The sequence below is a fragment of the Cyprinodon tularosa genome, unplaced genomic scaffold (assembly GCF_016077235.1).
Source record: "Cyprinodon tularosa strain WSP-4 unplaced genomic scaffold, ASM1607723v1 ctg746, whole genome shotgun sequence".
In the NCBI taxonomy this organism is placed as follows: domain Eukaryota; kingdom Metazoa; phylum Chordata; class Actinopteri; order Cyprinodontiformes; family Cyprinodontidae; genus Cyprinodon; species Cyprinodon tularosa.
This window is the reverse complement of record NW_024039503.1, coordinates 299,874-323,575: the sequence shown is the minus strand read 5'-3', so window position 1 is coordinate 323,575 and position 23,702 is coordinate 299,874. Positions and strand designations below refer to the sequence as shown.

General features: G+C 40.8%; 1 protein-coding gene across 2 annotated transcripts; it reads right to left on the bottom strand.

The window, feature by feature from the left end:
* Positions 1-3,191: 3,191 nt before the first annotated feature.
* dtd1 (D-aminoacyl-tRNA deacylase 1) lies at positions 3,192-23,026 on the bottom strand. Of its 2 annotated transcripts, none has more exons than XM_038269974.1 (6): positions 22,878-23,026; positions 20,704-20,794; positions 20,386-20,621; positions 16,780-16,877; positions 10,222-10,399; positions 3,192-4,688 (listed from the first exon to the last, which is right to left on the bottom strand). In XM_038269974.1, exons 1-5 carry the CDS (start codon positions 22,918-22,920, stop codon positions 10,244-10,246), a joined length of 624 nt encoding a protein of 207 aa, XP_038125902.1. In that variant the 5' UTR covers positions 22,921-23,026; the 3' UTR covers positions 3,192-4,688; positions 10,222-10,243. The 2 variants fall into 2 exon arrangements, with proteins under 2 accessions (XP_038125902.1, XP_038125903.1); XM_038269975.1 differs by having other exon boundaries at positions 10,235-10,399.
* Positions 23,027-23,702: the final 676 nt, after the last annotated feature.

Genomic DNA, 23,702 nt, shown 5'->3' with positions numbered 1-23,702 from the left:
TCTTTGAATCAAATGTTTTCTTGCTTGCTAACTCGATTAGCCTCAGTTAGTTACTTCCTTGTTTACCTCCTGCACACACGCGCAGCATCGTACCTCCGTTGTTAATGTAGATATACATGAGGGGCTTTATTTTCTTACAAACTGAGCAAAAACAAGGCCTGAAAGACAAAAAGAAAAATTTGCAAGAAGGGCATAGTAATATTTCAGAAAAACTTTCTATGAAACCATAGTGAACTACTGGTGGTAAATCCCTTGTGGGTCCATCAGTTGTTCAGTAACAGAGTCTTGTTGTTCCAGACAGTAAACTGGATCCTACCTTCTCTGGATGTATGATGCAGGTCAGGCTTAAAGGTGATGCCCACAGGAAGAACGACGACCCGTCAGTTCAAAGTATTTTACTCTACCTTATAAACTGAGATAACCAGCATTTTTTTTTCCTCATAAAAAGTTCTGCATTTAAATGTTACTTCTTCAAGTCAAACCAGAATAGCTTCTTGCACTATGAGTCGTATGAACTAAACTGACTCCTGCTTGCTGGTGAATTTTAATTGGGATCAAATATTTCAGTTGTTCCTGCCATTCACCAGGTTTAATTATGATTGATTAGAGTGAAACCAGACTTTAAGAATATAAATAAATCCTTCTGGACAGGACGATCCGGCACAGAGGTTTCATTGAAAAAAAGTTCTGGATATTTTCTAGTAAGAACAGAAGAAAAATGTTCAGACCTCATAAAAACTGATTTCTATGTCCTTTAAAGACAAGAATGCCAGGATGAGACATATTTTTCTTATGGGTTTGGTTAGAAAGCTGCGCTCAGCAGACAACTCCTGACCCAACAACAGGCCACAAAACCACCATGAAACCTAGCCTAACCTCTAAAGGGAGCTCAGGGAGGGCATGAATTCCCAAACTCCCAGACACACACAAGGCATAAAAAAAGAGAAAAACTGAGGAGAAGGAGGAGGGGGAAACAAATTAAATCCAGTTAAATTGTTTTTCCATAGCCAGTGGGCTTGGCACAGGCCTCTCACATAGACATGCAGGAGATGTAAGATAAAGTTGTAGAAACCCAGAAACAGTGCAGCCTAAGATGCAAGGAACCCTGGACTTAAACCACCTTTCTTTGCTTTTTATTGACCAAAACCTTCAACTAAAATGACTTCTCTCCACACTCTCTGATTGATCGTATCCCTCTGAGATGTTTGCCAAATTGATAGTCCTGCTCCCCTGCATGGCAATTGAATCAAAGTGTGGTCACTGCAGAAGAAAAGCTGCAATTTGGGCCTAATTTGAAGCTGTGCTCAGGCAAACATATCTGGGTCATTTCCTTCTCTCAGACCAGGCTGCTCTTCACCTCGGCATGGAGACACCTCAGCTGAGCACCACACGGCCAAAAATAGCTTCCTGCAGTTAAAAAGAGCAGAGCTAATGTTAGGTCAGGACAGAGCAGCCAGGTGGGGATGCTCTGCAGAAATAAGGACACACTTTCCTGCTTTTGTATCACATAACACAAGTATTCCCATTACTTCACTTGTGCGTTTTGTGGGACATTTTATCTGTCAGCCCAGCTTTCATTTTTTGGCCAATGTTTCTATATGACTATCTAGAGCCTGAGATCTAAAGCATTACAGCATAAACTCAGTCAGGTTAGAACTAGATCAGGGGTGCCCAACCAGTCGATCGCAATCTACCAGTCGATCGCGGGCTGAGTTTCAGTCGATCGCGAGAAGTTTTACAATGTAGACCTATTTATGGCTATGACAAAAAAAAAAGTTTTAAAAAACTAATCAAATCATTGATCACGAGAGGCCAACGTCTATTTTCATAATAATAAAATGAAAAGTAAAAAGTATGCAGAGAACCTTTTGTGTGTTAAACTGTTAGCTTTTACTCAAACAGCAGTTCCGTTCAGGTTTTTAACTACACGGCTTTTTGCATTTTGAACAGCTTTCTTCTGGCCCTACTTTAACAAAGGCATTATTTACAAATTACATTAGTCTCCTATTGTTATACCATAAGGAACAACATTGTCTTCCATGATGACTAACATGTTGGAGCTGCTATTTAACATTGGTCTTTAACATTGGTCTTTCCTGAAATGCTCAATATTGCTAAATTATAACCTTCTTGAAAATGATAGGTCTTTTTTGAACAGCAGTAATAAAGACATGCTTGAGAATAGGCATGTCTCATTGTATTACATTTGACCTACATCCTGTCGATCACAAATGCAGAAAATATCAGACCTCTTGCTACAACAGTTCGAGAGCTGTGGGGCTTTGAACTTTTAGTGTCACTAGCGTCTCCAAACCTGTCTGAATGTTCCTTTATTATGATTTCCCTTGTGTCCGCTCGTTGTTAGCTCCATTGACCCAATAAACCGAAAAGCTAAAAAGGTCCCGATTTTAATTAGTCCTTTATGAACAATTACAGAAGTTTCAGAATCAATGATATAAAATTGTATTGATTTTATTGATTACTTTAATACAATGTTATTTTACTAAATGTTTAATTTACCTCTTGGATTTATATTGTGAATTGATTTGAACATTACATCTGCTCTATATTTGTGTTAAACCTGATTTCACCTAATTTTAAACTCTTCAAGATACGGGTTTTTAACCATTTTAAAGTTCCTTTCCTTCTTTGTGAACATAGTAGCTTATTAGCCGAGTCTCATTAGTTTAGCATAAGGTTTGTAACTAAAATGTTTGACTTGGAAATAATTGATTAACTTAAGTTACAACAGTATTTAACTGCATAACTCCGTCATCAGCTACAGTCCTCAAGATCCATGCATCTCTGCAGCTCCTCCAGAGTTACCATTGGCCTTTTGGTTGCCTCTCTGCCATTTCCTGTGGACCTCCAAATCTCAGGAGATCCTACGCCTTTATATGTTCAGGTGATGGATGGAGGCAGAGCTTTGGGAGGTATTCAATGCTTAGGATACCCTGCTTTAACCTCTACATCTCTCTACCTGACATGTTTCCTGTCTTCATTAGTCTTTTTGATGCCGTTTGTTCACTAATGTTCTCTAAGAAACCTTGGAGTCTAGAAACAGAACAGCTGTGTTTAAAGTGAGATTAAACTAAACACAGATGGACTATGTTTACTTACCAGGTGACTTCTAACAGCAATTCTAAATACGGGATGTTTTTAAGGGAAATCAAGGGAAAGAGGGCTGTGAACACAATATATTTAATGTTCTTTATTTGTGAACAGAATGTGGAAAAGCATCAAACCAGCTTCACAATAAGGCATTGTTTTGTGCTGCTCTGCCATCAACTAAAGTTCTTTGGTAGTTAGACCATAAAATGTTGAAAGGCTGCAAAGCATTTTGCTTCCAAAGGGAAAAACAAAATCAATAAAGAAACCTAAACACAAAACGCTTTGAATGTTTATCCAATAATAAAATCTACCTTCAGCTCAACCAGAAGACAACAGGACAGCATTAGGATGGGAAGGCTGCATCAAATGCCGTGTTTTATTGATTCTACATCCTTTCTTCTCTGTAATATAGAGTGAATTTTGTTCCGATATTGTTGCATGCAAAGAATACTTTGTAAATTAAAATGTGAAAAAAAAAATCCAGGAATGAGACCTAGTAAAATGTTTTAAAAGAAAAAGAGAGTGCTGTTTTTTCAGATTCTTTGTTTCTGAATTTATCTTTCATATTTCATTTTTTATTACATACATATATTTATGTTTTTTGCAAATTTCATATATATGTGTTTTGCAGATCACATCTGCCACTTCAAGCCCAATTCAAAGTCTCACTAGCGATGCACACATTGACAAAGAAAAAGCTGTTGCTAACTCTCCATCCAGTCCAATAGAAATGTATCTTTGCTTTGCTTGCAACAATAACGGAATAAAATTCACTCCATATTTAAGGAGGCAACAAGGAAAAAGCAAAGAATTTTTCTTTTTTTTAGGTGCTACTAACTGATTTCCAAAAGAAGAGCCTAAAGTCTCTCCGGATGCCTCCTTTACACAAACGGCCAAATATCTCACGGTAAAATTCATTTGATCAAAACTTAAAATGATCTGCTCACACATTTTCACATGAACAATAATTAAGAAACAGCTTCTGCTCTTCTGTTCGGTTAGGCTTTGCCTCCATTTTTCAGCTAATTAGCTCCCGAGGTGACGGCTGCATGTTGCTGGGCTCATTTAGTTACTTAGTCTGCAAAAAAAAAAAAACAAGATGTGTCCATGCATGCAGAAAGAAAACCAGGACATGGCCATCAGGATGAGGAGGCTGTTATTTAAAGCATCTATTAGCGTCTCTATTGGTTACAGAGACATTCCAGTTTGATCCCAGAACAAACAATCTGGTGACAACGTTAAACAGGCCTTTGGAAGAACAAAGGTACCAGTGAGGAGGTGGTGGTCAGGTATAGTCAGTGTTGTGTCAGACAAGAGGATCCGGATATTAAACAGAGAGAAGAGAATCCAACAGAGACAGCTTGAGGAGGACAAACAGAAACAAGGACACTGGGGACAAAAAGGCTACTGGGCCTCATTCAGTCTGTCCTGTTTGATCGGAGCGTCTGCTAATAGCAGGAAGGAACCATGTTGGATGTTGGAGATCTCTGAACAGAGGCATGTCGGTCCATGAATGGGTCTAAGAGTTCTTCCTGAGTTCACTCGGTTCACAATCCGGTCCAGACTTTGTTCTCAATCTGGATCAGAAGAGAAGAGAACAGAACATAAAGATCATTACAGTCGTTATTTGAAATGATTCAGTTACTAATCTGGAGAAAGTCTAAGAAGATTTACATTGAAAAATTAACCAAACTCAAAACAATAAATGCACTCTGGATTAGAAAGTGTATAAACGAGAACCGCCAGGTTAAGAAACCAAAAACTTCGATGTCCGCGAAAATAAGAAGGCCGGAAGAGTTTGGCTTTGGATTCAAACAGTGCCAAGCTTTCACCGCCACTCCCTAAGGCTGTTTCTCAATATGTGTACTTGTGCGTTCTCATGTGCTCTTGTACTTGTGAAACGTCATCAGCCAGTGGAGAGTTTTTCCTCTCCACTGTCGCTACAAGCATGCTTAGTGTGAGGGATCAGCTGGTTTTCCTTAGATAGAAAACTTTAAATCAATTTATATGTATGATCTGGTGAACTGTTAAGTGCCTTGAGATGACGTGTTGTGAATTGGCGCTATAGAAGTAAACTGAATTGAATTGAATTCATGCTCAGTGGTTTTCTACCCTTCTTTGCAGGGTTGGCTTCATTTTGCCTTCAGTCCATTCAGTATTTCCTTTGCTTTCCTTAGATAGAAAACTTTAAATCAATCTGACTATGATCTGGTTGTATTGTGTCTCTAAAGTGCCTAGAGGTGATGTGTTGGGAATTGGCGCTATATAAATAAACTGAATTGAATTCTTAAGAAAAGGTAGAAAAAGTCCCACAAAGCATCGCAGCATAAACATGGCAATTTCCATGTGACGATATTTAAGCAGTTGACAGTATATTAACTGTATAAATGTCTCTCAAACAAAGTCTATTGTTGAATCTAATGGTAAATCCCTTTAACACCCTTAATGTACCCACGTAGCGACAGTTAGCTTAGATGGATAAATAAAATGATTTGAAAAAAATTCAATGATAGAAAAAAAAAACAATACAAAGAAAGTTTAGCAGAAATAGGGTGTTTAGCAGACACCCTATTTCTCCCTGCTTTTAGTTTCCATTCAACATGTCCGTTTAGGTTTTATTAACTCAGTTCTAGATGCTCCCCCTTACGAAAAAGTGTTTTAGGTGAGGTTAGAAACGATTTACCTTTTAACCACTCTTATTTATTTCCATAAATCTTTTCTAAACGACAAGCAAATAAACGTTGAACTTAAACCCTTACTTAAATCCATCAGACAGTGATACCCATACAGCATGTGCAGCTTTACGTCTTTCTGCGTGCAGCAAGGTGTGAGACTAAATGTTCCAGCATCAGAGATCCACAGCAGAGCCTCACTGAGACATCAGTGACACTCAGGGGTTTAATATGATGGAAAAGGAGGGGTTGATGTGAGGACAGGGTTGGGGGGGGGGGGGTGGGGGGGGGGGCTCCAGGTGGACAGTCAGTAGCTACTAGGGGTGTAAATCACATCCATCATGGCGATTCGATTCAGTATAGATTTTTCTGACCCAACGATTCGATTATTTTCGATACTCAAGAATACACCACGATTCGATTCGATTCGATTAATCGATTAATTTTTTTTAATTATTATTATTATTTTTTTTACACCTTACAGGCTAAACAAAGTTTCAAGTTTGAAATAAATCAATGAAAGCTGTAATATCATTATGCATTTTCTTTAGAAACAACAGCAAATAACAGAAGTAGAAAAGTTGCATCAAAAAATACTGCAAGAATACTGCACAATATCAGTGTAATGAGTTCAATGCAATACCTCGGCTCCAGAGAAACTGTCCAACATATTTTTTTAGAATGTAATAAATATACTCAGGAAAGAGAGATGTTGCGTAGAGAGTTAGACAGGAATAAAAATAAACTACATATAAGGAAATTGTTTCAAAGGTCATCTGGGGATGTAGTTTTTGGTAGTATTTTTAATTTTCTAGAAAGAACGGGTATTTTAGGGAGAATATAATAGTTTGTCTGGTCCATACTCCATTCTGGAAGGTGGCGGTAATGCACCTATAAGTTGTTTGCCAACCGCAATTAAAAAGAAGAAGAAGAAGGCTCCAGAGTGTTGCGTCACCGCCCCCTTGAGAGACGCTCCGCTGCACCTCTCCCAGATTGTAGCTGATTGCAAACAGTGCACCAGACAGGAGGCCGGCTTGTTTTGTTTTTATGACCGAAATTGCGGAAAACAACTCGTGAAGTTTGACCCGCTAGATGAGCGAGGTGCGCGAGAACGCTGGGACCCTTTTTCCAGCTGAATCTCCGCTCTTTTTGCCCCATTGTCCCTTCGTCGTCGGACTAAACTCGCCCCCATTTCCTCTCCGCCTCGGCCGTATCTAGACCCACAGCGTGTAGCCCAGACCACGCTTCAATACTGAGCATAATTTAAAAATGTCTGTGTGAAGCTTGCTGCAACAAACTGCTGTAAGAGTATAACCAGGAAGCGCGGTAGGAGGGCAAAATAAGTTTAGCGGCACCGCAGCACGGGAGGGAGAATTACGCCCAGGAGCAAATGGATAAAAATAGACCGGAGGAAGAAAAAAAACATGAATCGATTATCTTGCGGACGTGTCGATGCATCGGATCGTCGGCTTTTGGATCGATGCATCGATACAAAACGATTATTATTTACACCCCTAGTAGCTACTGATGTAAACAGAAAGGAGGGCTGGGGTGAATGATGATCCCAGCTGGAAGCTAGAGGGGAGAAGATAAAGGAGGACTGCTAAGTATGACTCACTGAGAGGAAAAACCCTCACTGCTCATGTTTAAGTCATGCAAAGCAAACCTCAGGATAACCAGCTTCCTTTGTTTAACTCGTCTCTTCCCTGCATGTCCGCCTCTTCCACAGCAGGCCCACAGATCAGCATCCAAATCATCCACTTATTAAACATCTTCCCCTCCACGTAAGAAGCTGAGGCTTCCACATGTCAGAACGGATCGTTACTCAACATCTGCCGGTAAATGAAAGATCTGAGCAGCCTGAAACCCGAGCAGATTGTCCATCTCAAACGACCCGCTTCCCGGTGGCAAACAAATCCTATTTGCTAACTGGATGAACTGGAACGCGGCCTCGGCCTGGCGCTCAGCGAAACCAGCAAACAAACAAACAGATCCGTCTCTCGTGGCGGTTGCTAAGTTTCCCTGAAATGTCAACAACTGAAGAATCAGAGGACAGAGGCAGCAAGAGGAGATGTGGGAAGCGGGCGACTGTTAAGGCTGCAGAGCAATTAGCTGACGTAACAAATGGAAGGGAACTATTAAAGTTATATTTAAGAGAGTAATGGAACTAGGGCTGCTTCACTTATTCTTAAAGGTAATAATCCAGAGTCTATGTTTGTTTCTGTGGGTTTGACCTAATTTTAAGTAAATAAAAGCAGACTAAGGTTGAAACGATTAATCCAGATGAAGAGTTTTTCTTAAGTAATCAGTAAGTAAGTAATGGACTAATGGTACCCAGACTCTAAAACATACTTTTTGGAGTCATAAGGATGAAACACAACAAACATAAACAAAAAATATATACCAGTTTTCTATTAATCTCTTTAGGTTTGAGGTTTTGAGAATAACTCAGAATGCATGAAAATTCCACAGGTAAAACTTTTACCACTATAGACATGTTAGACATCATTGGAAAGCTTAGATTCTCCACAATTCAACCACTTAGTTCATTTTATGGACCCAGCGAGCACCAGAGCACAATTAACACAGATATAGTGATGTCAGTATTTTTCGCCCCCTCTCCCAATATCAACATATCTTTTGCAGCCTTTTTTGTTGGCCTGCGGTGTTATTATTGGGAACGGCAGCGTTTCTCGCTCCTACGCTCAACCTAAAGTCGTAGGGAAATGGCCGTTTTAACCGTTGCATTTCAATATTCTTCCGAGTGGTGCACGTCCATCCCCTTGAACACTGGGACATAACTCAATGGGAAAGGAAATACAGTAATTGTTATTTCGACCGTTACGTATATTAGCTGCGACATATGAATCAAGATGCGATGACCGAAAAAACGTGATTGACAGATGACCGTTGATATATGATTGGCCGGATTTAGGTGTTTAGGCTGACGTATAACTAACTGGCCTGCAGAAGATAATGGAAAAAAAAAGATTTTAAGACAGGCTTTTTTTTTTTTTTTTAGAGAAATTTTCTAAATTTTGGGACAATAAAGAATACATTTATATACAGCGCTCGATGTTAACCATTGCCCGATCGCCTTGGGCAAGTAGTTTTTATTGTCGGGAGAGTACAAATTTCATTGCATTTTCCCGCCGGGCAAGTGCAAAAAAAAATTATTTATCACTCAAAATTACTTTAAAATCACCAACATTAGCTGAAAACGTTTCTTAATTGGGCTGAGCCTTGTTGACCTTCGACATTGATGGCTCCACAGCTGCATGGATTGTGGGGTTGCCCTGCAGGCAGAGGATGGCAATGACCTTCGTCCTACCTGTCTTGGATGCGAGCACCTTTTGGAGGCGCTGTTTGAGAACTCCTGCCCCTCTCTAGGAGGAAGCGGGCCAAACTTGACCAGGGAATGTCCACAAGGGTGGAGCATTTGTTGGCGGAATTGACCGTGATAAAGACCTTGTTGCAGACACCTTAGTCTAATGCCTTGTTCAAGTGGCTGGGTTCTCTTCCCCACCCATTCCAGAACTGGTTGTAGAGGATGACATCATATCTCTGGCTGCTTCTGCTTCTCATTTTAGAAATGAGGCGGAGTCAGGGTCCTTTCAAGCCTCTGACACTGGTTCATTTTCGTCTTAGAGTGCTGCTGGAGAGGCTGGTGACAGTTCCATGTGGGAGGTCATTGTCTATGGTCCTGAAGGAGCTGCAGCTGGAACTCCCACAAGGTGAGGTATCTGACTCCAGGAAAGCTTTTTTCAGGTGCAGAACGAGCTCCTACTCCCTTTTCTGTACCTCCATCAGAGGGGTTTCCGAAGGAGCTGCACGCCTGTTGGCAGAACATGAGAGCATTGTCATGTCTCTCCTCAGATGGTCGGGTGTTAGCTGCCATGCACGAGTCGGTGAAGGCCGGCCTGGACTGTTTACCAACCCACTGTTACCAGCCCTTCAGGGTTGTCCCAGTTGTGCAGCGGGATCTGTCTGGATCAGCTGCCCTGGAGACGCTGGAGAGGACTGTTTAGGCGCGTCAGACTAGCCAGCAGCTTTCTGGCCTTTGCGGGAGCATACCTCCCTTTGCTCAGCGTTCCAGGCTCCCTGCTGAATCCCATAGTTTATTACCAGCTGGTGAATGGTCAGCATTCAATAAACCATTTATTATGTATTTTTTACATTACTATGTTTTTTTTTAATTTAGCAATTTAACATTTGGTTCTCACACCCAACAGCAGAGGCGATGTTGAACACAACAACAGTGTTGGCTCAATGTGTTCATTTGGTGTTTTTTTATTATGCAGTGGTAAAGCAAACAATTAATGAAAAGTTCATATAAAGTTTAGGTCCAGTTTTAAACTGACTGAACAGCAGACCAAAGATCTCCTAAGATCGTTCAATAACCTCTGATATCCATAATGATTGACTTTCCTATCCGTACCATTCATCCTCACCCTGCTCCATCACGGCTCCCTGTCTGAGGACACGTCATCCTCCGCCCCGCTGCTGGCGCTGGGATCCGCTCTGGGTCGCAGAGATCCTTTCTCCCTTCCCGACTCTGAGGGTCCTTTAGAACACGTCTTCTCCTTTCTTAGCTGCTGCTTCTCCAACTTTGAAAACTGAAACAGGAGAAACAGTTCATAAGTTCACATTTTATCCACTTCCATCTTTAAAACATTTAGAACTCACTTTACCTCTACAGCCATTTAACAAAACACAGCTGTAAATAAATCTGTGTCATCCTTTGAATGGAGCAGTATAAAAGTGGCTCTTTTCTTTTCCTTTGAATAATTTAAAGTGTTTGCTCTGAAAGGGAAGAAGATATTAAGGTTTGATGGCAGTTTTACAGCCGGCAACATGGAAACAACTCTCTGCCTCGGAAGTAAAAGCACTTCCTGTCCTCGTTAGGTGATAAAGGCTTCATGATTTCAAACTTACACCCCAGGATTGTGATACAAAAACAGAAAGATCAGGAAGAAACACAACAAGAAACATGACAATGGAGGGAGATTGCCACAGATTGTATGCACCAGACAGCTGAGGATTTTAAATAAACAATCACACTTTTATTTTTAATCTTTAAAGGGATAGTTCGGGATTTTTGACATGAATCTGTATGGCATCCCCATCACCAGTGTCATGCAATCACACTGACTTACCCCTGGCAGCATCCTGTGAGCAGAGTTCTCGTCCAGCTTTGGTCAAGCCGAAAGTAGTCCGGCAGGTTTGCTAGACCCAGCGAAATAAAACGTTTCTCTTCCCAAAACATTATGTGTTCAAAAGAGCGATATTTTTGCATCCCAAAAACATTGTAGTGGAAAAAGTCACACGTCGTTATCACTTGGTCCTATTTTCTCTCTGTTCGTATCAGTGCGCGCGACACCATGACCTGACAGCTAGGGCCTACTAACCTGACAACAGCCAGATGCATGTCCCGCTCCGCCTAGCTCCTAGCTAGGATGGAAGGATGGATGGATGGACAGATGTGTGGGTGGATGGATGGATGGATGGACAGATGTGTGGATGGAAGGATGGACGGATGTGTGGATGGATGGATGGAAGGATGGATGGATGGACAGATGTGTGGGTGGATGGATGGACAGATGTGTGGATTGAAGGATGGACGGATGTGTGGATGGATGGATGGAAGGGTGGATGGATGGACAGATGTGTGGGTGGATGGATGGACAGATGTGTGGATTGAAGGATGGACGGATGTGTGGATGGATGGATGGAAGGGTGGATGGATGGACAGATGTGTGGGTGGATGGATGGACAGATGTGTGGATGGATGGATGGAAGGATGAATGGATGGACAGATGTGTGGATGGATGGATGGATGGACAGATGTGTGGATGGATGGATGGATGGACAGATGTGTGGATGGATGGATGGACAGATGTGTGGATGGATGGATGGACAGATGTGTGGATGGATGGACAGATGTGTGGATGGATGGAAGGATGGATGGATGGCTGAATGGACGGACGGACGGACAGGCCAAACTTTAACACAAAAGGTTATAAAGAATATAAAGCAGGAAACGAGGATGGATGGATGGATGGATGGATGGATGGATGGATGGATGGATGGATGGATGGATGGGTGGGTGGATGGATGGATGGAAGGATGGATGGATGGACAGATGTGTGGGTGGATGGATGGATGGACAGATGTGTGGATGGAAGGATGGACGGATGTGTGGATGGATGGATGGAAGGATGGATGGATGGACAGATGTGTGGGTGGATGGATGGACAGATGTGTGGATTGAAGGATGGACGGATGTGTGGATGGATGGATGGAAGGGTGGATGGATGGACAGATGTGTGGGTGGATAGATGGACAGATGTGTGGATGGATGGATGGAAGGATGAATGGATGGACAGATGTGTGGATGGATGGATGGATGGACAGATGTGTGGATGGATGGATGGATGGACAGATGTGTGGATGGATGGATGGACAGATGTGTGGATGGACAGATGTGTGGATGGATGGATGGACAGATGTGTGGATGGATGGATGGATGGACAGATGTGTGGATGGATGGATGGATGGACAGATGTGTGGATGGACAGATGTGTGGATGGATGGATGGATGGACAGATGTGTGGATGGATGGATGGATGGACAGATGTGTGGATGGACAGATGTGTGGATGGATGGATGGACAGATGTGTGGATGGATGGATGGATGGCTGAATGGACGGACGGATGTGTGGATGGATGGATGGAAGGATGGATGGATGGAAGTATGGATGATGGATGGATGGACAGATGTGTGGATGGATGGATGGATGGATGGATGGTGGATGGCAGATGTGTGGATGGATGGATGGATGGATGGTGGATGGCAGATGTGTGGATGGATGGATGGACGGATGGACGGAAGTATGGATGATGGATGGATGAGTGGGTAGATTAAAGCTTTATGAACAGATAACAAGAGCAGAATGCACATCTTAATTTATCCCAAAGGCATATGACAAATGTCCGCCCCAATCCCTATATAGTGCACTTTACAGCGGTTAGGCTTTATTAAAGGTTCGCCTGAACGTCTAGTGGATGAAAAAGTAGTGGACTTGATATTTCCCACAATGCACCTTGAAAAGTAGTGATCATCCGTGGTCACTAGATGAGCAGATATATCCCAGATTGCTGTGCAAGAGCAAAGATGGTGCATGCAGGTAGGCGGAGTTACGTGACCAACGGGGAGCAAAAAGCATTGATCATCTGTCCGATCGGTCAGTTAACTGAGTTAACTATAAAGTCCACTATATAGTCCCCTCTCTATATAGTGACTGAGGGATTTAGGGGTCAAGGCGGATGTTGAGACGTTCTATCCTTTTTTCTACACCACCCTAACTAAACGTTCTATCACAGATTTAGCTACCTCCATTGAACAACACAAAATATTTTGTCATAACTTGATGGGTCAAAAAGTTAATGTTGCAACATGATCCATAAGTTTATGATGTCATCTTTAATAATTCATTCGGTTCATCCAGGGGTCTGTAATCTGTGGCTGTTTGGATCCCCCACAGCGGTTCCTAAACACTTCAATATCAAAAATTCACAGCTATATTTCACACATTTCTATTTACAGGCCAAAGAAAAACTGTAGATTAACTGATGCAAGTTTTAAAGCAAACAACAACACTAACTCCAGTTTTAAATCGATATTTTCCTCTTTGTCTTCATCAATTCAGGAACATGGTGACAGAGAGCTGATGTAGTCGTCTCCAGACATCTGAGCTCACGGATTCTGAAACTTTAATGGCTCTCTGAGACTTAAAGTCATCACCCAAACCCAAAGCATTGCGTAACAAATTACATTATTCAAAGAGCACAAAAACTTTAAAGTAGGAAAGCGGGTCTGCTGTCTCTGATGATGATGTAACTTTCTGATTAGATCACAGAGGTAAACATATTTGTTGTTTTTTTTTTAAAGTTACAGACGTTAAACTCTGAATCCCAGGCAGATCTTTCTCAAAGCTTTCGCTAACACGACGAAACATTACATAACCCCTGAGAGACGAACCAACAGAGAAGCTGCTGCAGCTTCCAGCAGCCTCCCAAACACAAAACACAAACAGGATGGTTTTCATCGCCTCCATTGTTTACTGTCAGCTCGACCCCGAGCGGGACTCCATGCCTGATTCATGGAAAGAAAGGAACAGTGTCTGTTTGGCTGCAGCTTTAACATCTCCCCCTCCCAAAGCAAACTCCGTGCCAAGCTGGGCCTCTTGGCCGGCCTTTTTATCCCTCATGTTTGGCCTCTGCTGGAAAACATCCCAAACAGACAGGATTAGAATTCTGCCGATTGCCTAAATATCCAATCCTTTCAGGGAAACAACCCGAGCCCAGAGGGGAGACAAAGCCGTTCCGAAGCGAAGCAGCGGAATTGTTCCGCACAACCGTCTGAAGGTTTTCCTTCAGTTAGCAGGCAGAGCTGGAGACCTTTATTTTAAATCTGGTGGCTTCTTTTTCAGCTTCTCTAAGGAAACTTATAGAGATGCAAGAATGAAGGATTTCCTGTTTGATACACATTTCTGCTTTTCTTTGAAGTTAAATCTGCTTATGCCAGATTTAAAAGATATTTTTTTTTATTTTAAGACCATGAAAAAGCAAAGCTAAGCTCCAAGGCTCCTGGACAGAAGTGGCTGATTGGAATCCAAAAAGGAAAAAAAAGCAACAAAGAAAAAAGCACAATCCTCAGCTCTCATTATGGAAACAAAATAAACCTAGGATTCATTTTCAATAAATGTTTTATTAAAATAAAATTGATTCCATCCGATTAATTGATAAAGTCAGCTGAAAACAATTTATTTCAGTGCTGTAATGTTACTGCCATACACTAGAGGGTGCCACTATTCATTGTTAAATAGAAGCTCAGTGGTATTTGCTAAAGCAGAAACATACGGTTCTATTTGTAAATAAAAATAATCCATGCACTTCATTTTTCACCAAGGCTACATCTCTGGTCTTTGTGGAATTTTATAGAAACAGCCCTGTGTGCAAATAATTCTGGCAGCTACAAAAGATATTAAACATCCAGATCATTCTTCAATCTTAGAAGCATAAAGTGAAACCAGTTTATATCCCTGTGGAGAGAAAACAAACAGAGCTGCCTTTCAGCAGCAACATCTGAATATATTTGAACTCATTCTGATGTGGCAGTGGGCTCAGAGGAGGAGCAGGTATCCTGTTTTATGAAGCGTTCTTGGGATTAAAACATTATCAGCTCCCAAGAGGAGAAATGCAGCAGAAAGCTCCCTGAAGACAGCATTCATGGGTCTGTGCCATCAATCATCTGCAGCCCACACCAGCTCCTTGTCACGCATGCAGCACAGACAGCCCTGTGACTGATAAGGTAAAACTGAAGGACAGCGTTAGTTTCCTTCTCTGTAAATCTAAAGACAAACCTATTCATACAATAAGCTTCATGCATATTTATTTATATTTAAAGCACATCTAACATCTAATAACATTAGTGAAAGTATTATAATTATTGAAAGTGCTGCAAACCATGAACATTTCCATTTTTTTCTTCTACATCTGCAGCCATGTTTCCATGCAATGCTAATGATGCTAATGGAAAATCTGAACAAACTCTTTCTCAGTGAGAAGCAGCCAGTCAGACCTCTGGGTTTGAGAGCGCCTCTAGACCCGCCTACTGAGTCTGATGCAGGATCTTAACTAGCAATGCGTACTGCCTGATAAAGTACGGCCTTTACAAAAAAAAAAGACAAATTGTACGCCCTGTTTTTCCCCTAGAAACTTTGCACAAATGTTTAAAATTTCAAAAGCAGCAGCTGCTGGAGTTGGGAAAATTGAAGTTTTGCTGCAAATACAGCTAAGCTGACCTTTATGTGGACAAGCAAAAACAATGAATTAGCAGAAGCTTTTTTGCTGCACAAAAACCTATGAAATGAATTTGGTTTCATTATTGTTCAAAGCAAATTTTATATTATATTATTATATTATCAATGCTTTTTAATGCTCTTAGAAATAATTTTAATGCTATCAACAAGTACATATATATAAGGGTACTTGTTGATGCATAAAAATTATACCTTATATATATATATATATATATATATATATATATATATATATATATATATATATGTATATATATATATATATACACACACACACATATACATATATATATATACACATATACATATATACACATATACGTATATATATATACATATGTAAATACATATATACATATATGTATACAGAAATACACATATATATATATATATGTGCATACATATGTATATATATGCATCCATGTCCCGAGTTCCTCATTTTCCAGCCTACTTGTTGAAATATGCATTTTCCCCATTCTGTAGCTTTTTCTCCAACGCCACTGGGGCGACAGTGGCGTTGGATGTAGGAGTTTGCCCTGAAATCGAGGGGTTGACGGTTCAAGCCCCAACTCTGACTTTCAGTGTCGTTGTGTCCTTGGGCAAGACACTTCACCTGCATTGTCTACTGATGGTGGTCAGAGGGCCCGGTGGCGCCGTTTCTGTCAGTGAGCCCCAGGGCAGCTGTGGCTACAATGTAGCTTGCCACCATCAGTGTGTGAGTGTGTGCGTGAATGGGTGAATAAATGTAGTGTAAAGCGCTTTGGTCAAGTCTCCTAAATTGTACATGCCATTTACCATTCTCCGCCTCGAGCTTCTTTTCTGATCGACGGCTTTACGAGTTCTGCGCAAATATATCGCGATATAATATATCTGACGACATTTTTTTTATAATCAGATTTTTTTTTTATAAATCCTTTTAAATGACACGATAATCACATTTAATGAATTTTATTGCCAATTAAGGGCTTCATGTAGAAAACTGAATGATTTTTAACGACCCGCGGAAACCCTGTCTATACCATGAAACGATTCAAATTAGCGAAATTAAGTTTAGGTCATTCTTCACTGCTATCCATCATTAGCTGATGCAGAACCAAGTGTTTGAATGTTACCTGTTTGGGGTCTGTGGGACGAGCCGGGGATGTCAGCTCAATGGTGACTGGACCATCGTTCTGAATGTGGACCTGCATGTAGGCCCCAAACTTCCCATCTAGAAAAAAAACAAAATGGAAAATCATGAACTAGATGCTTTTTCCTGTAAATGTTTTCAGTTAGTCTCCAAATGAGCGGTTTGTTTTTGTTTTTTTGTGTGGGATAAACAATAAAGAGCAGGACAGGGAGAGGAAGTTTCAGCTCAACTGTTCTTCTTTCTCAGGTTTCTGTAGATTGATGACACCATCTGCACAATGAAGCTGGGGCCATGCTGGAGAACTGATGCATCATAATTTTTCCTCCCAGAGCTGGTGGTGAGGGGGGGGGCACTAATTAGAAAGGCTTACGCCTCCCATGCTGGGACGAGGTGTCCTCCTCACCTGCTCCCTAGTGGGCTGACCCAGTTCACCGCCAGCTCATCACTGCGTCTGTAATCCACCTCTCTGCCTGCCGAGACGGCAAATAAACAGCAGGAAAGGAGCTTCTCTGAATAAAAGAGAAATATTCCTACTTCTGATGTCAATTAGTGAGGAAATAAGAATCTGATTCCACTTTATCAATCAGGATGGGGTCAGATTATTATCTTAATCAGAATCTTCCCAGGTGGAAAAATAAATATTCTCTGATATGTCAATAAATGCAGGATGAAGCTTTATTTTACACATTATTTACACTGAAAAGTGTTCATTAAGAGAATCATGGTAAGAAGAAACCCCCAGTTCCACTTCAGGAGTTTAATAAATCAGGACCTGATTAAAATAAAACTTTTTTCTTTCTCTAAATGATTTAAATCTAAACTTGATTGCGCAGAAACAGGAAGTACACTGGAAAAAACAAACTAGGAATAAGTAAAAATTAGATAGTTTGCCAATGGGATGAGTATATTTACTCTTATAATAAGATAATTAGATAATATGTACTTGAAATGAGACAATGCATTTGTTTACTTATTTTTAGTGTAAATTGTTTTGTTCCACTTGGCAAAATGTCTCTTTTAACTCCTCAATCCAAGAACCAATGCACTTATTTTAAAGGAAAATGACTTATCTAGATTTTGATTTTTTTTTCCAGTGTAGCAGGTTGCTTTGGATCTATTTAATGATTAACGGATCATTCCAAGTGTGAGCGCCGCTGGAGAGGCTAAGGCCAACATGGCGCCAACGAGGAGAGGCATCAACAATGAGCGAAGAGGAGGAGTCTGAATCCGGAAGGCTCTGAGAAAAACTAAACTCTCCAGAGCTCAAGGACACAAAGAGGGTGAGACAATTACAGCTGACTGCATCCAGATGGAGTAGATGACACCCTTCAGATTAAACAGAGGGTCGGAACTAGGATGAGGGTTTGGGTTTCAGGTGGAACCTTGAAGCAGATGGTCGTGAGCATCAGCAGAGAACAACTCGGACAGACTCACCCACACCAAATAAAACTAGATCAGAGAAAATGTTGCTTTTCCAAGGAGCCACGATTTCAGCCACAAGAACACCGGCTCCATCCTGCCACCTTGGAACAGTTCTGACCTCCTTCTGGTGGTGGTGTTGTCATGGTGAGGTGGCCCTTTCTAAGTGAGGACCACAGCAGCTCATCTCATTAAACGACGGAGCTGTGTTTTCTATATAAAAAAGATTCAAACAATGAAATACCTTCCTTCCTCCATATAACTTCTCCATCCTTTCCTCCCAGCTGCTACAGATCAGTTGCCTTAGCAACCTTAAAGGGGTATAGTCTCACCTGTATTACTTTTTAAATCAATCAACTGGTAGCTCATTCCAGTTGCAACGTTTTTCTAAAGGATGACCTGGTCTTGGTGGTGTATCATTTATTTTTGTTTTTTAAACTCTATTTTTGCTAAATTTCTTACTTAATAAAGCACTTTGTTTACAGTTACCATAACAACGCCAAGTCACCGGAGATAAGGAACTGCACCTGTGTGCGACGGGTAAACAAGGAAGTACCCATTTCACACGATAAAATAAGTCGTAAAATTAAGTATGATTATATCGTATCTGATCAAAACTCAATGCTACAGTATAGTTGTTTTTTGGGAAATGAAAAAGTTGCATCAGACATCCCTAATTAGAACTTGCTGTATCTCTGCTTCTGTCTCCTTGAACCCCAGTCGGCCTCTGCAGATGGCCGCTCACACTGAGCCTGGTTCTGCTGGAGGTTTCTTCCTGTTAAAAGGGAGTTTTTCCTCTCCACTGTCGCTACAAGCATGCTTAATGTGAGGGATTGCCTTGTAGTCGATGCAATCAGCTGGTTTCTCTTAGATAGAAAACTTTGAATCAATCTGACTGGATGATCTGGAGAACTGTAAAGTGCTTTGAGATGACATGTGTTGTGAATTGGCACTATAGAAGTGAAATGAATTGAACTTACCCCCAGATTCCACATTCTCAGTCAGCACTCCTCCCCGCTCACATACGTCGTGCGGAGTACCTGTCTGCCCTGTTAATCAATGAGAGCTGTTCCAAATCCACCACTACTCCTCCACACGTAACCGTCCACGTACGTCTTCTCCGTCCGTCACCGTCAAAATACGAAGCAGAGCTATTTTTGCACCGGTCCGGTCAGCTCAAGATCCGCAATAGCAATCACATCAAACAGGAAAAAGAATGGCGAGGAGATCTGGTTGGTCAGATTAAAATATAGTGACGACAGATCGGTAACTACAGATTACAGCATAATTGTTATACATTACAAAAAACTAACAGCGTTTATTTAAAAGTTTGGATGCAAACTATTTGTTCTTCAACCTACCAGGAAGCAGATTTCTCATCTCCATCAGATGGATTACCGAGAGGCTTAAAAGTTTAATCAAATCATGTCAAAAAACACTTTTTATTGCAGGAACGGATGAAGAGATGTTGAGTTTAGAAATAAGAGTTCATAAAAAAGCTATTTTGTATCCACAACAAAAACAAAATTCTTGGGCAGAAACTGCAAATATGCTGGATGCTGATGTTTTTTTTTTTATATATTTCATATTTAATTAAGCGTTAATTTCTGCATGTTTTGCTCCTATGAATTTAAGAGCGGAGCAAGACGGGAGGAACGGCGGAGGCTGTAGGCTTTACTTTGCACAGGCGGTCTGGAACGCAGCGGGGCGGAGCGGAGACGGAGGATGTGGGATTTCAGGGTTAGAGCTGCTGTAGATCCGGTCGGTCTTTTACCGCGCCGAGCTGTGGCTTTACTGCTGGAGTAGATGCTGACTTATTTCTAACATGAGGAGGATCTAAAACATTAGTTTAATCACAACCATAAACAAAGCAACTCAAATCTTGTATTAGTTCAAGCATCAGCATCACCCTATAGAAGACACCACAGTGCGTTTCAGGGCAGTCAGCTCTATTTAGCTGCATCAATTCAGTGGTACTGCCAGCAGATGGCGCACGTCTCTAGATGTCTGTTCATTGCTCAACTTGTTGTATATTATCTTGTATTATCATGATCAGATGTTTTTATCTAGTATTAAACCAGTAGGTGAGTATTCCTTTAAGAGCGATCATTCAGAGCCTGGTCTCTGGATGAGAACCCCCCCCCCCACACACACACACACACACACACACCTTTAATGAGCTCAGGCTTGTAGGCGCTCCTCATGCTCTCCAGGATGCTGTTGTAGAAGGGCTGGGCGAGTTCTGCAGGCATGGCTGAGTGGAAGTCCGGCTTGTTACCCTTCAGGATGCACTGCAGGGTGAACTGGCTCACACACAGCACCTCCAGGTCCCTCTCCACCACGCTTTTAGCCCAAGCCCGGCCGTTCTCGTCCTCAAACAGCCGCAGGTTCAGGATCTTCCGGACCCTGAGAGCAAAGAGTGAAAAAGTGCTAAGGCAACATTGCAGCATCAAACCCCGCATTAGAAAGCAAAGTAAGCCGCCCTCACATGTACTCGGCATCTCTCTGAGTGTCGTCCACAGAAATCCCGAGCAGGACGCAGATTCCCCGTCCGATGGAGCTGACCTCTTCCTCTCCCACTGCGGGATGATAGACAAATGGACTCACCCAGGAGTTCAACAATTGGCGCCACAAACATTTGCCTCATGTCCCATTCTGTGTGGCGCTGGAGATGCTGTTCCAGAGGCTTCCTGTGTTTCTGCAGACAGCCTGATGCTTCAGATACTGCATGGAGCTAAGGCTAGTCATCTTAATTAGTGTCTGTTCTTCACATATTGAACTTTTTTAAATGCCTCTCCCCATTTAACATCATCTACTTTAATCCACATTGCTGGATGTGCAGGAAAGAACGTCTTTAGTTCCTTCTAACTACTTTAAATTTATCATGGGGTAAAGTGTTAAGCTTGGGGGAGGTTTCAGTCTCTATGTACTGTAAGGAAATACATTGCTGAGCATTAAAAGATGGAACATTTAAGCTAATACTAAGCTGACAGATAGGAGAGATTGAAAATGTTTTTAAGCTGCTAAATGCACAGCAGGAAGTCAGGCTGGTTCTTCCATATCTAAATTTGCAGAAGAATTAATGTTAAACATTCGCAGTCAAATTTAGTCCTTTGCTTCTGTTCATTAACACTCTGCCTTTATGCTTTTCAACTCTGTAGAGCAGGGGTCTTCAACGTTTTCTTATCTAAGGACCCCTAAACTGATGGTGAGATGGAGCAGAGACCCCCTAATTATATATTGTATGAAATTGTGTTCTATCAAACTGGTCCTAGAGTCTATTACAGATGGAGTAATGTAACGAAAGTAATTTCGCCCTGGGATTATTAAAGTATTTCTGATTCTGATTCCTGGTTGATGGGACAGGTGTTGTGAATGAAACGGTGCCCAGCTTGAAAGAGCTCCTGTGTGTCGCTGAATGTATGCATTGATGACTGAAAGACATCTTCTGCCTCCATTTATCTGTTTACTACAGTGTGTTGAATTCATATTAATGTGGATTTAAAGACATTTCAATTAGTGGTAAAAATTGCAGGGGGGGAATATAAAAAAAAAAGTCTAATAAACCAAAACTTTCGCGACCCACATGCAGTACCTTCGTGGACCCCCTAGGGGTCGCGGACCCCCTGTTGATGACCTCCATTCTAGATAATATCTAAATTCCTGACATGTAAGGCAAAAGAACACATAAATATGGCATAAAATAGTTACAAGATTCATTGTAAAAATGGCAGGATCTTCACTTTTTTTCCTTTTTTCCCCCTCTTTTTAAATTTAACAACTAGGAATTTGTTTAAATTTGAACTAGAATGCCAAAAAAACACCTTTTTTTCATAATTGTCTTAAAATAAATCCTCAGATTTAAAATTTAGTCAGAAAACTGTCTATTTCAGTTAATGGATTTTGTGATAAACTCTTCCATGTATTATTGGAAGATCATAAGAATCTTAGCTGAGGCCAAACGTCCAAATAAATCTCTAATGTTATTCAGTTCTATATGATCTATCATCTTGCTAATTATTAAAAATGACCTCCAAGCTATTCCTTTCCTTTAAAGTAATGAATGATTGTTTTTAATATAATTTTATTACATTATCATTATTACCATAGATTCTTATTTTTTTACTTTTTTTATATATTGCTCTTAGTGATGCATATTGATTATAACAAAATATTATTTAAAATTAACTATTATTAATAGTTTATATTTCCCATTATCTTTTTATTTTCTTGTTCTACTTTTTGGTTTTTTATATTTTATTTTAGTTTTAACCTCTCACAGTCACTTCCTTAAATTAATAAAATAAATATTTTGTTTGACATGGTAACAGATAATATAAATTTCCACCCTCATTACTAACTGGAGTTTGTAAATAAATATTTTGTTACATAAAAATAACCATAAATGATTTAGAACGAACTAAGTCAGAAACAGAAACAATAAATCTTATTTCTCTGGGGTTAGTTGGCCATCTCCCTCTCAGTCCTGATCAGTTTCTACCAGTTAGCTTCCAGCTACGTTCATTTCAATGGGAAGGCTAATGCTAACCGGCTAGCTAAGCTAACCGCTGTGTGCAGTTACCGGCTGCCTGTTTATTTCTCTGCTCAGTCAGTCACAGATTTCACATCTGTCAGCTCGGCTGACTCTAAACTCCAGCTCACCTGTCACCCTCGCCTTGGTCACCCTCTGGATAATCGCTCTCATTGTTGTGTTTTTGTTGGACAGCACGCGCTCAGCTTCCGACTGCTTCCAGTTGTCAGTGGTAGTTTGTCGACCTCTAGCGGTGGACTTCTGAACAACAACAACAATCCACACCTTGGTTTCTGGTAGCAATGAGGATACCAAAGCCATTAAAGGTCATGCTTTGAAAAAATCCAGTCATTTCACATTTTTCTTTTGAGTGTTTTAAAATGCAGACGACAGCAGCACAAATTTGTGGCTCTCAATCCAGCTCCTCAAGTAGCACTGCCCTGCATCTTTAGATGTTGCAGCATTACTTCTTCTAAGGTTTTATGGCGGTTGGCATACTAGTTAAAGTGCATTACCACCTCCAACTCATAAGGAGTTAAACATGGAAACAGGAAACAAGACTCACCCCAGAAAAAAATTTAAAAAAAAAATTCCTAACTGTATGTTTTAACACAACATAATGAAATACATAATCAAATGTATCCTCATAATTACTAGTTTGTCTTTATGCTTATGTCCCTCTGCCTGTTTCTGACTGTCTTTCTCGTTTTCCCATCATACTTTCAATCGTTTCTCAGTTTAAATCTTTCACTTTAAGAGACTTTTCTGCAGCTTTCACTGTTATTTTTTCGGTTTTCTTTGTCGTCTGTGCACTGCAATTGGTTACCTCTACCATAAAAAGTACAAAATCCTTCTTTTTAAGAATCAATAAGCCTTTTGCAATGTTGGGCTCTCCTCCAGAGGTTTTGCACTTGTCATTTGCACTACTGTTGGTTTTAGGTCTTTCTGACTGGGAT

Coding starts and splice junctions, on each gene's coding strand:
- dtd1 (XM_038269974.1), bottom strand. CDS start 22,920: ATGAGAGCGATTATCCAGAGGGTGACCAAGGCGAGGGTGACAG. Junction 20,795..22,877: donor GACCAAGGCGAGGGTGACAG/GTGAGCTGGAGT, acceptor ATCATCCCGCAG/TGGGAGAGGAAGAGGTCAGC. Junction 16,878..20,385: donor CAAGCCTGAGCTCATTAAAG/GTGTGTGTGTGT, acceptor TTTTTTTTCTAG/ATGGGAAGTTTGGGGCCTAC.